At 54.3% G+C, this 15,356-nt stretch overlaps 1 protein-coding gene across 2 annotated transcripts in view; it reads right to left on the bottom strand.

The window, feature by feature from the left end:
• Positions 1 to 15,356, bottom strand: part of LOC122392858 (DIS3-like exonuclease 2) — a 61,724-nt gene that overhangs the window by 41,987 nt on the left and 4,381 nt on the right. The window contains exon 1 of one of the 2 annotated variants that reach the window (XM_043388185.1): positions 13,768 to 13,911. The exons of the other annotated variant lie outside the window; for it this stretch is intronic. Coding sequence (XP_043244120.1) covers positions 13,768 to 13,770 — 3 coding nt within the window. The 5' untranslated portion in view covers positions 13,771 to 13,911. Of the gene's footprint in view, positions 1 to 13,767; positions 13,912 to 15,356 lie in introns of those variants that run through there. 2 annotated transcript variants of the gene reach the window in all.

Below are 15,356 nucleotides of genomic sequence, written 5' to 3'. Positions count from 1 at the left end.
CGCTCTCAGCGGTAAAGTGGATGATGCGGGGATCAGCAGGGCTCGCGGCTCACCGTGACCCCACAGAGAGGCGCTGGGAGCGACCCTGACCGTCAGAGGGACCGACATAGCGGCACAGAGCTGCGCCAGCTCACCCGGTCGGAGGAAACCGGGCATCACAAAGTGACAGCTGAACGGTCTAACAGGGTTGGAATCGAGCCCGTGATGTCGTCAATGAGTCAATGAGTCCGAGTCAAGCAGTCCCACAGAGCGGGTGTAAGGGGTATGCATTGGGCTACGTGCAGATTCAGCATCCGGGAGGTGCTGATCAGAAGCAGCTACCTCAGCTCAAGCATTGTACTACGATCCGATCGTGCCGGTGGAGCTGGGTCCAAAAGTCACAGCTGATAGCTCGTTACTGTGATGCCAATTTCTCATGCCAATTTCTCGCAACCACCATTGCTCTCTCATACGCCAGAAAACATCAGCAGCGAACGAATTGCCCATCTCCAAGGCTCTGAAGGCCCAGATTCGCCCCTCCATTACACCTAATCAGCCCGCTAACGATCCTCCCACCTACTCCGCGTGCCGACGGCGCGTCCGTGAGGCACCTCCCGCGACGATCGCTCATCGGGCCGTCCGTCCAGCACCCTCTCACGATCGACACCGCATCAGAGCGGCCAGAAAAGACACCAGCCGGCCTTGTGGCGCAAATGATGGCCCCCGAACGACATCAATAGTCATGGCCGGCGGCCAAGCGGCGATTGGAGCACCCTGAGGTCGGTTTCTCGCTCCGACGGAGGTCACTAGTTCGAGAGGTGTGATTTGTGGCACTGGAATCCTGCAGTGTGCAGAGATTAGATGGTGCGACTTCCGAACCGGGTCACGAAGGTGATGTGGGAATCGATGGGGTTCATCCAAACGTGAACTCTGGACATCACTGATCGTGAACATTCAGAGGGAGCAGTCAATCCAGGAAGCCTCGCCGCCGCGCTGGATCGTGAGCTCGATGGGAGTCACCTCCTCTTCAGCACGTCGCACACTCTGAGCCGCTCGCTAACGGTGTGAAATTGCTCCACTAGCTGCAGGTCGGACCGGCTGCGCAGAACTCGCATATTCATCAGCGGCCGTCAGCCGCTCGTGCTGTCGCTGGAGGCTCTGTTTTACTGCGGAGTGGAGCACGCAGCACGCGTCAGCCGCAGGGCAGAGCGGCCGACCAGCCACCTTCCTCCGTCTCCCACAGTTCACACACATCCGCGTGTCAGAGTCTGAATTTAGAGAGCCGGGGCTGGAGCACCAGACCACCGCGCTGATTTTTGAAACAAACGCGACCGCCACAACCGACCGTGTGGCGCAACGCGCAGAACATCTCGTATGGAGATGGAATCGACGGCCGGTGCGTGCTAACGCCGACATTCAGCCAGAGTGGGCTGCGTGGGCTCAGCCGGAGAGAGGCACATCAGTCTTAGCACCGGAGGTGGGTCCTCACCACCAGTGGAGAGAGGCTCGCCGCGGTCCTACAGAGATCAGTATCTCAGGCACGGCTGCGAACCGCTCTCCGCCGCCGGCAGCGCTCACTCACCACTCACTAATCGGTGATCTGATCACGGCCGCCTTCAGCTCCTCGCTGTTGCTACCGGCGGCTCTTACCCGCTCCTCCGGCGGCTGCGCTGCTCCCCGATCATCCACAACTCGGACACCAGCAGCGCCGGCGAGTTACGCCGCTGTTTGCGACTGCTGTAACTGCGCTGGACGCTGTTTGCGACTGCTGCAGGTACGCCGCGGGTACGCCGGCGAGTTACGCCGTTGTTTGCAACTGCTGCAGGTATGCCGGGCCAGTGATGAGAGGTGGGCGCGGCCGACGGGCGGAGTACGTCGCGATCGGCGGGCCGGATCCAGCTCGCCCCCCTGCTGAGATGACTACAATGCACCGGCCGGCGCCGCCGTCAGCAGCAGCGCGATAACTCGACCCGAGGCTGGAGACGGATTCGGTGAGATCGCAAGGTATGTACGACCACTGTTCGGGGTTTGTGGGACAGTGGTATGTGGAAGGGTTTACTAACCGGTGGAGTCAGCAGGAAAGATCATGAGTTAGCAGCCGGCAGAAGTGTTACAGGTCATCAGGTCGGGTCACTGCAGTCAGCAGTCAACCACCAGTCTGCAACGAGGTCAGGAAGGAAAACGAAGGGAAAACACAGGAAGCGGTCGGTTGAAGCAGCTCAAAGTGGAGTAAAGCCACCCGTCAGGGAGGAAACAATCACAAGTGCCCGACCCGGTTGCGGATAAGCGTGAACCGTATACTCAGTGACTAGACCACTGCCGACAGTCTGAGCGGACGCTCTGACCCGGCTTAGACCACGTCAGACCAGACTAGCGGGGTAAGACCGGCAGCCGGTGCACAGACGGCTCCATGGGTGGACACCCTCAGACGCCGACTACCGACAATCGACCTCCGAGGATTAGCGGCCGGTGAGAGCCGCGGGCGGACAGCGAACCAGTGCAGCGGTCACCGACCGGGGAGGTGACAGAATGGCCGTACCGGCTAGTCAGGTCACGCCCCAGCTGGGTATTCAGCGGGTTAGAAATCTTCTCCCGCCCTGATTAGTAGGCATACAGTTATCATAATACGGTCATTCATATGATGTGTATCTCGTGAGGAGCATGTTACACTGGAGACAGGCTGTCTGGGGTGGGACCAGGCCATAATTGGACCGCTCAGATCAGCTCGTCAGTCGGCTCAGTCTGTCCACCCCACCGGAACCGGCCACCATCCGGTCGCGCCACGCACTGACCCAGAAGGTAGCCGGGCCCGCCCACGACCCCACCCATCCGTCTCCCAGCAGGGAGAACCTCGCTGAGTCACCGCCCGACTAACTCTAACGAGGCAGACGCACAGCACTAGCGAGCCAGACGCACAGAACAGCTCGGGCCGCATCTGACCGTGCGCGGGAGCCATGAGCCGCACCTGGCGTCAGGCAGACGGCCTGCAGAACTTTCTCCCACACCCGGCACTTACTTCAGCGCGAGCATGGATGGATACAGTCGGTCTCAACCGGCCAATTTGAATGCAGCCCATCCGGCCGATGAATGAGCTCGCCGATCAGCCGGATGGTTGGTGAATTTTACACAGTTCACTATCACTATCGTGCATGATTAAAAAGCATGCTGAGAAGGTGAGACGGAACACTGGACGGATTTATAGCGAGCATCCTCCCCCACCCACGGCGCCCGATATCATGCCATGGTGAGGAGCGTGGGAATGAAACAAGAAACCAGCTTCCAACCGCTCTGTCTGCGGCATGCGGCAGCGCACTTGACGCCAGATAAGGACACCCAATTCATAATCTAATTACGTGCTCCAATTAGGGGGCAATTGGGAGAGCCGTCAAATGGCGGCGTTCGTTATCATTTACTGAGACAAGTGTCAAGGAGCTTCCTAGTGTTATGGTAACACTGACGGGTGATTATTCCGGCGGGGATTGGCGGCGCGTCTAAATCGCCGCACATCGCCGCCCGTCTGTTATCACCAGGCCGGTATTAGACGCCATAAATTAGCACAAACTGTCGGCAGAGAGGGGGCCGGCGCGGCACACAGACCGAGTGACCTCCGGAACCGGGGCCCGTCGGCGGCCGGCGGCGGGGGTGCTGGTCCGGGGAACGGGACCACCGGCGCTGGCGCATCCGCACCCCATCAACACTACCATCAAAGGGTAATGTCATTGAGAGTGTGACAGAAAAACAACACACTGGACTAGATGACACAAAGGTCCCATAGCCCGGAACATGTCCCGGGGCGGGTGACCTCGGTCACTGTCGCTACCGCCCGCAGTCCCCACTCAGCACTGCTGCGGGCTCCCGAGGGCACCCCAGGCCAGGGGCGATGTGACCCACATCGACACTGTGCGAGGGCCACGCGCGTCGATGTTGGTCCGATCAGCGGCGACTCGGTGGTCTCGGTGCCTTCGGCAGTCACGACAGGGGCACCACGGCCGTCGTCATTAGGCCCGGCCGCGCCCGGCCTGCCGGCGTGGCGGCCCAGCGGGTTTCAGCGAACAGCACGGCTGAGCGGGGTTGTTTGCTAGGATGGACTACAGTCCCGGTCGAATGGACTCTGAAGTTTGCCATCGAGCTTGTTAGGGCAATATACAGCGGCGGTCTATTCTCCGGCGGGGTTGTTAGTTGGTTTGTTGTGAGTCTGTCGGCGCCGGGCGGGCCCGTTTACAGCCGTGTGCGGTTGGTTTACAGCTCAGCTCGGCCGGTCTATCTGCCGACCGTGGGGCCACACACACGGGGCAGGGCGCCCGGGGCGGTCACGACCGAACCGGGCGGGGTCACGGCTCGGCCCCGGGCGCCTCCGGGAGGCGGGCGCTGCTGCTGGACTCCCAGAGACTCACAAGTCACAGCGAAGCCGCACCTTACAGGAACCCGCAGCGGCTACAGTGGATACTACATACAGCCGAGCAACAGCGCCGACCAGCCGAACTCTCACCTCTGGCGTACCGGAGACCGATACCCACAGAACACACACCGGAGCTAACGGGGCCACGGTCCCGGCACCGACACCAACACCACACCGCCACACCGGACTTTCCGTGTGTGCGTGCGGTTTCATTAAATCGACTTCTGAGCGGGCGTTTTTCGGAATCGGACCGCGTTCTATGTGCGAAACACTCCAAGAAACACTCGGTCTACATTAACGCACGCCAACGCGCGCCGGTCGCAAACAAGAACACCGCGGAAGAAGCAAACACAAAAACGCCTTCAGACTGGCGCGGCGCAGCAGCAGCAGCGGCAGCGCGGCGGCAGGGGCCCATGGCAGAGAGAGTCGAGAGGCGGGGGTCGTGTGGGCGGTTGGGTCAGGTCATTCATCAGGCACCCAGTGAGCAGGCTCAGCTGAGCGACCGGTGAGGATTGGGTCAGCGTGGGGCGGCGCCGGTGTATGTAAGCGACAGAGGTTGGGCAGAGCCGACACCCGAGGGTGACAGCGCAGAGCAGCTCTGACACCCCGGGTGACAAGAAACTACAGCGAGCAGGTCGAGATATGTGGAGGCTGTGCGAGTTAGTGGTGCACGGGACAGCGCCTTGACTTCGGTACAGAGTCACAGACCTCCACCTCAATGACAGCAAAGAACTGCGTCATCCGTAGAGCCGGAGAGATATTTATCTAAGAGCAAAAAACAGCGCCATTGCTGAGAACTTTGACAGCTACTGCGGGAACATCCCCGCCGCAAATAAATAAATGTGTTACCAGTGACATTATCCACAGATCAGTTCCGTGAAGTCCTAGCACGATAATAAAGAAAACACACCATGAAAAATCACACAGGCTGACTGCGGTGTCGAGCGCTGCAGGAAAGGTCCAGCTAACAGGATTAGCTGGCGTGATTTCACCGATATATTTTTCCCCACCTGCCCTTTAAATCTGACGTTATAACGACGGGATGGTTTTTGGAAATCCAGCAGAAGGAGCCACCCGTCAATGACATCCACAAGATCGTCCACAATAGCCGGCCGCGACATCTAATGAGACACACGTGCAATTGTGTTACTTATAACCTAAGGATAAGCTTCAGGATTATCGAAAAAAAAGAACAATAAAAAATATCACTTGTAATGAAGCAATCAATTTGGATACGGCTGAAAGAGAAATAACTTTGTCAATGGCCACATTTGATTGTTTTGTCGGTACACTGTCAACATATCTTTCCTTTTGTTTTGTCAACTAATGTACAAACAAGACGCCATTATCACTTGATCGACGCCAAAGCACCCGGCAACTGGCTACGGACTGCACATCTCACCGCAATGGTTACAGGTTTTGCACCGGTAGCCGAAAGCACGCCATTCCTCCACAGACCGCAATAGACGCTCCTCATCCGAGCAAAGGAAAAACGAGCGGCAGCCAGTCAGCGGCACAAACTAAAGAAAAAGCATGAACCTGTTCTTTGCAGGCCAGTACCTGAGGTCAGGGGTTAACTGCCGAGACACTTCCTGGGGCACCGGTCGTATTCACGTTTTGATCTAATCTAAAAGGCCGTGAAGCGATACCGATGGTATCTAGGTGATGGAAATTTCATCACCTGTCCCTAAGTGGTGAAAGCCACGTGTCTGAAGACATATTACGCGCCTCGTTGGGTAAGGCTGCTCCAGTGGTCCAACCCCTGTCTCAGATGTAAAGAGTGTAATGGCCAGGCACGCGACCAAAGTTTCTGTCCACGGGTTACAGATAAATGCTTCCTACAGGCGAGGAATGAGAGAGGACCGATGATCAGAGACCATTGTTAGGAGATGACCGCCGACTAGGAGATGACTTGTATGACCGCCGACTAGGAGATGACTTGTATGTCTGATGAGCATCTGTTTTGCTACAAGGAAACCAGTAAGAGCTCATACTTTCCGACATCTTTGAGTTACACCAAGTCCGCATTCAGGCAATGGATCACCCATCAGAAATCTTAATCAATTCCAGTCAATGACAAATAATAACGCTTGAAACAAAATAGGGCTCTAAGTAAGACGAAAAAGCTAACAGAAGTGAGCCCACCTATATGACACGGCATTTTGTTCCATTAATTTCCGAGAGTTGACAGGGGACTTAGGGAGCCCATTCCAGCTGCCGTGGCGGGAACCGTCATCACTTTGCAGTCACATGATAATATGCTAATCAAATCTCTCCGCCGTCCCATGTAATTATGCGGAGCCGAAGTGCCAGCCTGCCGTCACGGTTGGACCAGTCATGGGTCCGATTTCACCCCGATGCTCGCCACAGCCGCCTTGTCGGCGATGACCACCGTTCAACCAATGAGTGCCGAATCTTCACTCGATCGGCGACGCACGATGACACCATCGAAGGGGACTTTCCTCCTCAAATACGTCGGTGGCCGTCAGATGGTATCAGAGCAAAATGCACCCGTCCGACTCGTTAATAAAACAGTAATTCACCCAGTGGACGGAGACGGCTCTATCGAGTAGTATATCGCGTCCACAGCAGGTGCAAACCGCCGCCTACTCAGTCAGGCAGCTTTCCTCGCTGACACTCCAAACGCCTGCAAAATGTAACCGAAACGTAGGCAGATAATTCCCGACACCGGATGACCCGATTTGAGGCTGGAAGCGTCAGCTCAGGGGCACGAGGGCGAAGGTCAGAGGTGTCCAGAAAGGTGTCGCATTTCTATCCAACCGAGTCGGGCGCTCGACGACCAGCCGTCACACCAAATCGGGAACGATGATGTGACAATCAGGCGCTAGGCCAGATCCGATCACGTTCCCGATTCGCCGAATAGCAAATTGTTTCCGAGAACCCGAACGTGTAACGTCAGAGCAGTGAGCCAGCCAACGAAGCATATCGGCAATCAGTGCAGGCTGTCGGCCGGGAATCGGGTAGGTGACAAATCAATCCAGCTCAAATGGCACGAGACTGAACCGGGACAAACTCCTTATATAAACACTACGGAGGAACGAAGGTCAGAAATGGCTGCCACTCGGAGAATCACGAATAGAATGGCATACATTTTACGAGACGGAGTAGGCATAGAAGAGAAAAATCCGCTCAGCACAGCGCGTCCAACTGCAGCCTTCACTGCAGTGTGATGCACCCCATCAGACCTGCCTTCCGTAAGGAACGACACGGAGACTCTTCAGGATCCATATGTCGGGATATGTTACTGGCAGGAACGCCGGAGACGAATCGGTCCGGACGGGGGGTACCGGAGACAGTTTCGCGACATGCGGCGAGACTATGGCCAGTCTGTCGATACTGACTGACAATCTCCACTTCCTAATCTCCAGCTCTCCACGGCGTGAGCGCCAGCCCAGGCAGGTCAGTTCACTGTGGCTGGCGCCTGGCTGCAGCGGAGCTCGGGGACATGAGGTAAGTTCAAGTAACGGAACGGTTAGGACCCCGTTGCCCGCGCCATCTCACCGTCATTCTCCCCGGTTGGCTGTCAGTGGCCGGAACCACTCACGTCGGCTCGTTTATAGGGTAGGATAGCCCTTACAAGACGATACCGCCGGAGTGATAACGACGGGATGTAGTCTGGATTGAGGATATGTAAGGTTCCACTTATTTTAAGATCGCATCTTTTAATTGGTGAGGGTGGGTGGGAAACTTCTCGCTCACTCTACGACCCTTTCGCCGCCCGTCGCCGTCGACGACTGCCGTTCGTGCCACTCCAGTCGACGGCCCGGCGGTCCCGCGGCCCGCGCCCTCCCAGACACCCCTCCGGGGGCTGCCCTGCGTCTGTCGACGGGGCGATTAGCCACGGTCACGTTCGGTGGCGCCCTGGCAGGGTCCTAACCTTCCATAGCCGCGTCGCCGCTATGAGTTGATTAGGACCCCGTTGCCCGCGCCATCTCACCGTCATTCTCCCCGGTTGACTGTCAGTGGCCGGAACCACTCACGTCGGCTCGTTTATAGGGTAGGATAGCCCTTACAAAACGCCAAATGCACCAGAGGGAGAGGCTGGTGCTGCACAGTGCACAGTGGAGTCTGGGAGCACCCAACAGCTGGCCACCAGTCGTGAGCTGTCCGTGACAGTGTGACAGTGTGACTCGTGAGGTGACAGGGACCGGTCCGCTCGATGGTGACCGTTTGACCGACCTCTCCCCTTTGTCTCTCAGCACGGCCGAAGCACGGTCCCTGTTGTATGGCGGCTGCGCCCGATGGGAGATAAGAGAGCCGAACGGTACAGCAATGCACGGTCACTGCAGCGGAAAGACGGAAAGCACAACCGTGATATTTTTACTACCGATACAGATTCCAAGATAATCTCTGTTCCTTTCCTCGTCACACGTGCGCACCACAATACGGAAAATCGTTGCGGAAAGTAAAAGTTGACTGATACCCAGCGATTAGATTCTGTTAAAAAAAAAAACGCGTGTGCGCAAACAGGGCACACTTTGGGGAAAGTCCCTGAAGGTCAGAAATGTTCAACAGGATTGTAAAGTCTGGCGCCTTTAGGTATAGAGGGCTGGAGGCTAGATAAACTGGCCCGTCGATGGGCTGTAAAAGCTGATTGAGCTAATGCCAATAATCGTTTCCAATAGTCGTTCAGAAGCTTGACTGCTGCAGTCACGCTATCGTGTGGGCAACACAACACAACTAACAATGGAGCGACGGAAAACCCTGCACAAACTATATGTAAAGGCTTCGGTAATCAATCACTCAACGTCAATTTACCTAAAGCATTGGCAAGTTCAGTGTCGGAAGGCGCAGCCAGCGAGTCAATTGGAATTGCCCGTGCCTGTGTCAGAGTCGCAGTGTCCGGAGTCATGACTCTGTCACTGTGCCAGTGTCAGATTTGTTCATAGTCACAGGTCAATGTGACGGCTGTTGGCCGGTCTCACCCACGTAGCGCGCCAGCGGCGGTGTGTGCAACTGACCGACGTGACCGTCCCCATGGGGAGGTGCAATGGCACAGCTAACGAGTTTCGGTGGCGGCTTCGACCTATAAGGATAGAACAACCCGCCATAGCCTACCTTCCTCACCACCCAACCGGCTTACTCTTACCCATTCTCCCTCAAACCGAAGTGACCACCGGTCTGTTAACCAATCCTGCTAACGACCAGTGGCGGATCTAGGATTTGAGTTTAGGGGGGGGGGGGCAAACATTGCGCCGCCAGGCAAGTCGGCGAGAATTTCAAACATCCAGTCTTAGGGACAAAAAAAACGAGCTACCCCTATTTTTCTCCTCGGATTTCGGGAATTACTTTTTTTATTTTTTACATTTTTGTCAGTCCGGCCAAGCCAGGGCAGCGCAAAAAATTTGCAGCCACCCTGACTCCGGGAGATAGTTAGCCCGCGCCGGGCCGGGGTGTTTGAACACCCCCTTGCGGTTTTTCGCAGATATCTCAAAAACGGCGGCGCGGAGCGCCGCCGTTTTTGGCACACCTGTTTGTGCATCTTTTCCGCACATGTTGTGAAAATTTCAGACCCAGGTCACCTTAGGTCAGGTCACCAGGTCACGCCAAGTGACCTCACCTCAGAAAAAATAAGAATGCTCGTCATAGCTACACCGACTGAACGATTGCCTTGAAACTTTCAGCGATTGATTAGAGCAACACTATCTATAAAAATGTATATCTCGGAATTTTGATATCGGTGACCTAAGGTCAGGTCAATTTTGCGGCCTCTCCATTATAAGTCAATGGGAGAAAATTGAAAAGCGTCTGTTTTGCACGAACGCTACTCTAGACACTCTCAAACATCGAGATGTAGGTAAAATAGACACACTGAACCAGAAAATGGCAACTGTGACCCCTCGTTATGTCCCCGAGGTCATCTCAGGTCACGAACAGAATCTAACAGTTTTTCGATGCTAACTTCTGATAGAGGAGCGCTAGAGCGCTGAAAACGCCTTAGATGTGTTCGGCTCGACGTTGCGGATCAGCTGATATGCAACATGACCTTTTCCGGTCAGGTCATGACCTTGACCTGATGTCAAATTTTCAAGTTGACCTTTCAAGGTCAAATTATAGTTCATTCGACGCGTCTTGACGAGAGGAACACGATGCTGGCAAAGGTAATGTCATAGCTCTTTTGAGTCAAAAGTTATTGCCGAAAAACCGTTTTTCGTAAAAACGGCTATTTTTGGAGTTTTTACCCCCTGGAGGCTAAATTGTTGACCTGAGGTCAAATCTGAGAACATTACTCAGAAAGGTCTGTAAAAGGGCTATCGAATGCGCTTTTTTGCGGCGCTGTAGCTCTATCGGTTCCCGAGATAGCCGTTGGCAGTTTCCAAAATGTTGAAATAGTCAACATTTTACCTTTGGTGACCTCTGGTGACCTGATCTTTGACCTGACCCAAAAAATGACTGAAGTGTTTTCGTCCTTATTTTTGACGTTCTTTCGATTGCCGCTTACCGCGTGTCGCTACGTGGCCCAGGAGCCGAGTTAAAAGGGGGGTGTTCAAACACCCCCGCGGCCCGGCGCGGAATCTCAGAGCACCGGCCCGGCGCGGGTTAGAGAATAGCTCACCGGCGCTATGGACGGACCGTCCTCTACCTCCCGCATCACCTCGGCAAGACCTCGTCCGAAAGGTTCGCCCGCGCCGGTTCTCAAGGGCTTCTGTATCCGGAGACCGATAAGGGTCGCAGCAGCAGGTTCATGTGTAAATGCCCACGACCAAAGGCCACATCAGCGTACCTGCGATACTATACGCAGTCAGGGTTGCCACGTAGTTAAACGTATTAACAGTTGTTTCCGGTAATAGAAAATGAGATCAGTCGATTAAGAATCCCAACAAGTAATAGACGAAGAACAGCGCATTTGTTTTCGGTCCTGCATTTATTGATGCAATTACAATGAACATTCCTTAACTTTGGGACTAAACTTCGCGAGCTAGCAAAATTATACAGTGTTACTTTCGAGAGGAGATAAACGATGCTTCTACAGACTACATAGGACCACAGCGCAACAGCCAACGGAATCACACTGAACAGCGTTAAGTTCCCACAACATACTGAGCTTCTCCAACACCTCGCAAACCAAAAGCTCTGACTGAGCCTTTCTGTGTTTGTCCCCGTTAGATAACGGCATGGCTCATGAAAAAGCCGCGATTGGTAATCTTCTTTACGTTATTCCTCTCAGAAACCTATCTCGCACTTCATGCATACACATATGCAGCTCTTGTAGAGACTCTCGGACTTTGGCACCCTTTTGGCACCCCCTTTGGAAATGGCTGTATACGCCTCTGGACATAACTAATGTAGCCACAGTGGAAATGCTAGGTACTAATGGATATTTAGACCCACCAATATTTTTTCAGCTCATACACCCATGCTATCTAGCAATAAAATATTATGCAAACACTTCTTATATACCCATGCAAACCCACCACTGTCCAACCGCTCACCAGTGTGGTGACCCCTGACCCCACTGGAGTGACAGGCGTCTGGCGGTCTGCTGTTGACGGTTTGTTTACTTGGTTCAAGGTTTCAATAAATCGCGTTATTTTTTTCTTTTTGGTAGCAGTAGCAGTAGTAGCACTGCTGATGGATGATGGACTGACATTCATGGGGCGGAGGACTTTTTATCAGCTCACAACTTAATATCACGAATATAACAACCTTCTAGTCCTCCATTTATTTCACATTTTCTTTTCAAACACCATATTTTTAGCATTCAAGTTTTAGTTTTTTTAGGGGGGGCAAAAAGATATGTTTGCCCAGAGGTTTTCCGTTTAGGGGGGGGGGCAATTGCCCATTTTGCCCCAACGTAGATCCGCCACTGCTAACGACTTTCTCACTCGGCAACTATCGTTCCGGGTTCTGCCGTCAGCATTGTCATCGCCCTGACCGCATGGCATCACCTCTCAACTGACCGGTCACGAGCTTATGGCGCAACCCACGAGCCGAGCGACCGGAAGGGTTCGGATCGGGTCGGGCAAAGAGGCGTGCGGCCGCCGCGTGGGCCATTACGAAAACTGTTCATGCCAACAGACGGCGTGGCATGAAGAAAATGCATGGAGCGATGTCTGTAGACATATCACAAGATGTAGATTGCACACTGAACTGACAATGAAAAGCCATCACGACCTGAATGATGAAATGTCAATTCTAATGAAATGGAGGCGACATTGCATGGAAAAGTTGCACTGTTCGACAACAATGCATCGAAAGGGAAATGTACCACACCACATTACATTGTCTTGGAGGGCTTTTAGCAGAACGATAGCCTAAGTCACGATTCCGTCATCAACTGATTTCTAAAGATGTCGAGGAGCTGGAAACTTCTGACAGCGTGACTAGAAGGAGATAACTTTGAATGACATCCTAGGTATTGATATAACGTACTGGCCTTTCCGATTCAAGGAAGCCAGTTCTGTTTAAAAAGGCTAAATTTTCTAAAACCAGTATAACGCCTTATGGGGCGACTAACGGAGCGAGCGAGAGGATGGGCCTTGCACGTGCGAAATTGCGAGGGGGTACCTCCAACTAACTTGTGCACTGCACCCTACTAACCGGTCTTTAGCGATGTGCCAAATTTGAGCACAATCGGCCCAGCCGTTCTCGAGATCTGGAAGCGGCACCCTGCACGTGCGCACGTGCAAAATGGGTCCCAACTGACTTTTGCACGGCACCCTACTAACTGGTCCCCAACCGTGTAGCAAATTTGAGCGCAATCGGCCCAGCCGTTCTCGATATCTAGGAGCGCCCCCTGCACGTGCGCACGTGCTGTAGCACCCCAACCTTAACACATGCAGATTAATTATCTGATGGAGACCTAACTGTGTACCGAGTTTCAATTCAATCGGCCCAACCGTTGTGCCGTTATTGAGGTTGCAATTTTGGGGGTTCTTAAAAAATGTCCAACTTTACCACGCGCCACGTGCGGTGGTTGGCAAGAACGCATGGTGGCCATCACACCACAGAACTTTTACGTCCAAGTGACATTCAGTAAAGAAGACCGCTTGTCAATCGGATGTCCCGTTCCAAAGATATTAGCTTTTGAAGAGCGTCCCCACGGCCGGCCGGCCGGCCGGCCGCTCATACTCAGGATTTTCCCTTAATTCAGTATGAGACTCCGCTCGCTTCGCTCGCTCCGTAATGATCAAACGCAGAATGCAATCAGAATGCTTAATTTAAAACATTCGGACGAGCACAAACAACAGCCACTTTCGGCTCGACCTGATGTCGTTTCGATGAAGAGGCGGATGAACCTGGAGTGGGCATTGGGAAAAAAAGAGGACAACACGGATATAAATTGATATTTGATACACTGATACCAAAGGTTGACCACCTTCATTTCCATGGTAAAAACAAAAACCTATTCCCAATGGAACACTCACCATGTCTGCTGGTTGCGGTACTATCTCAGTTTCGTCCTCCGTCAGTCTGGTGCGCAGTGACCTGCAGCTACACCCGTAGCGCCGGTACAGACAGCAGTGTGGGTCGAGGGAGCGGCGGCGGCGCGGGCGTGCGGCGCGAGCGACCGGGGCTTTCTGCCGCCTCGCCGCCGCCGCCGCCCGCTCAGCCGCTCCGGCCGGCCGCCCCCGCCCCCGCCCGACCGGTGACACTCCCCGGTGAGGTGACACACGAGACTGTCATACCAGTGAGTGTCGTACCTGACATACCGGCGGTGACCGGGACACGGCGCCAGAATCGGGCACGGAGCCGGGGTAATGCGGAGGACCGCAAATCACGAGAGCATGCCCGGCGCCGCTGACAACAGACCTGTCGACCGACTATGCGGCTAACGGTGAAATTATCCCTATCTGACGCATAACAACGGACTGTAATCTGCGGCGATCCGAGGAGAAACGAACCTGTCATTTAATACACCACAGCACATAGCCAACGGCAAGATATCTGTTTAGCAGAACCAGAATAACAGCATGAGCAGGGCAGACGTTCCAGATTCCACTGCTCAAGCCGGTGCGATGGGCGCGATACGCCACCACATCTCAGCACTGGTCAATGCCCGGCCAGGTAACACAAAAACGTGCTCAAGAAAGCCTGCCGAGTCCGACACCCTGTGCTGTACAATGTGCATTGACCTGGATGGATGCCTGCTAGGGCATCGCGTCTCGCGAACAAGGAAGTCGATAACACAGGCATATACACCAGCGGAGGAAATCATATCGGCCTACGAATGGCGAAACAACACTGAAGGGAAAAGAGCCAGAGCGGAGATTGCGGAATATCGAAACATCAACGCGAACGGAAATGACAGAATACTTTTGCTGTTTTGCTGTTTGGGCACAAAATAGGTTTGCTTATATTTCTAAAGAATTAAGCAATGTAGAACAGAATGCAACCAATTTGCATTACCAACAATTTATATAGGAAGGCAATGCCTGTTGGCCAAACCTAATTGCTGTTTCACCAATCGGAGCATTTGGCACCATGGTCTTTCCGTTGACGCCCCGCCCGCCGAATCCAGTGCGGTAGTGTGTTTCCGAAGCGCAAAACCGCGGCTGTCGGCACCGATTAGCTGCGGTCCGGACTGTGGTCGGCCCGTTTTCACGGCTCGCGACTCTCGGCAGCACGGCATCCGGCCTGCCGCCCGTGAGATATACGACGCATTGTGCGTGGCCCGTGAGATGTCCAACCCCAGCCGACACAGGCAGTAGGGCGGCCCGTCCCCAGCCGACACCGGCAGCGAAGCGACCCGTCCCCAGCCGAGGTCGGTATTGGCAGGTATGGCAGGCATTGACAGCGGGTCTGCCGCAACCGAGCCGGGAGCCCACTGTCACTTACCGCATGCCGCACATACGGAGCGATCAGAATTAATTACCGGCAGTTTAATTAGCACACGGTGGCATTAATTAACCGGCCACTTCCTGTCATGGAGGTTTCCAACGCAATTCAACGGAGAAGGGATCGCAACTCGCGGGTATCCCAGGGTCGGCAGTTAGCGCTATAGCCCGATCAAAGC

This window comes from Amphibalanus amphitrite, unplaced genomic scaffold, assembly GCF_019059575.1.
Source record: "Amphibalanus amphitrite isolate SeventyFive unplaced genomic scaffold, NRLGWU_Aamphi_draft 000504F_arrow, whole genome shotgun sequence".
NCBI classification, from domain to species: Eukaryota; Metazoa; Arthropoda; class Thecostraca; order Balanomorpha; family Balanidae; genus Amphibalanus; species Amphibalanus amphitrite.
The sequence above is the reverse complement of the archived record's forward strand: the minus strand, read 5'-3'. Positions and strand labels throughout refer to the sequence as shown.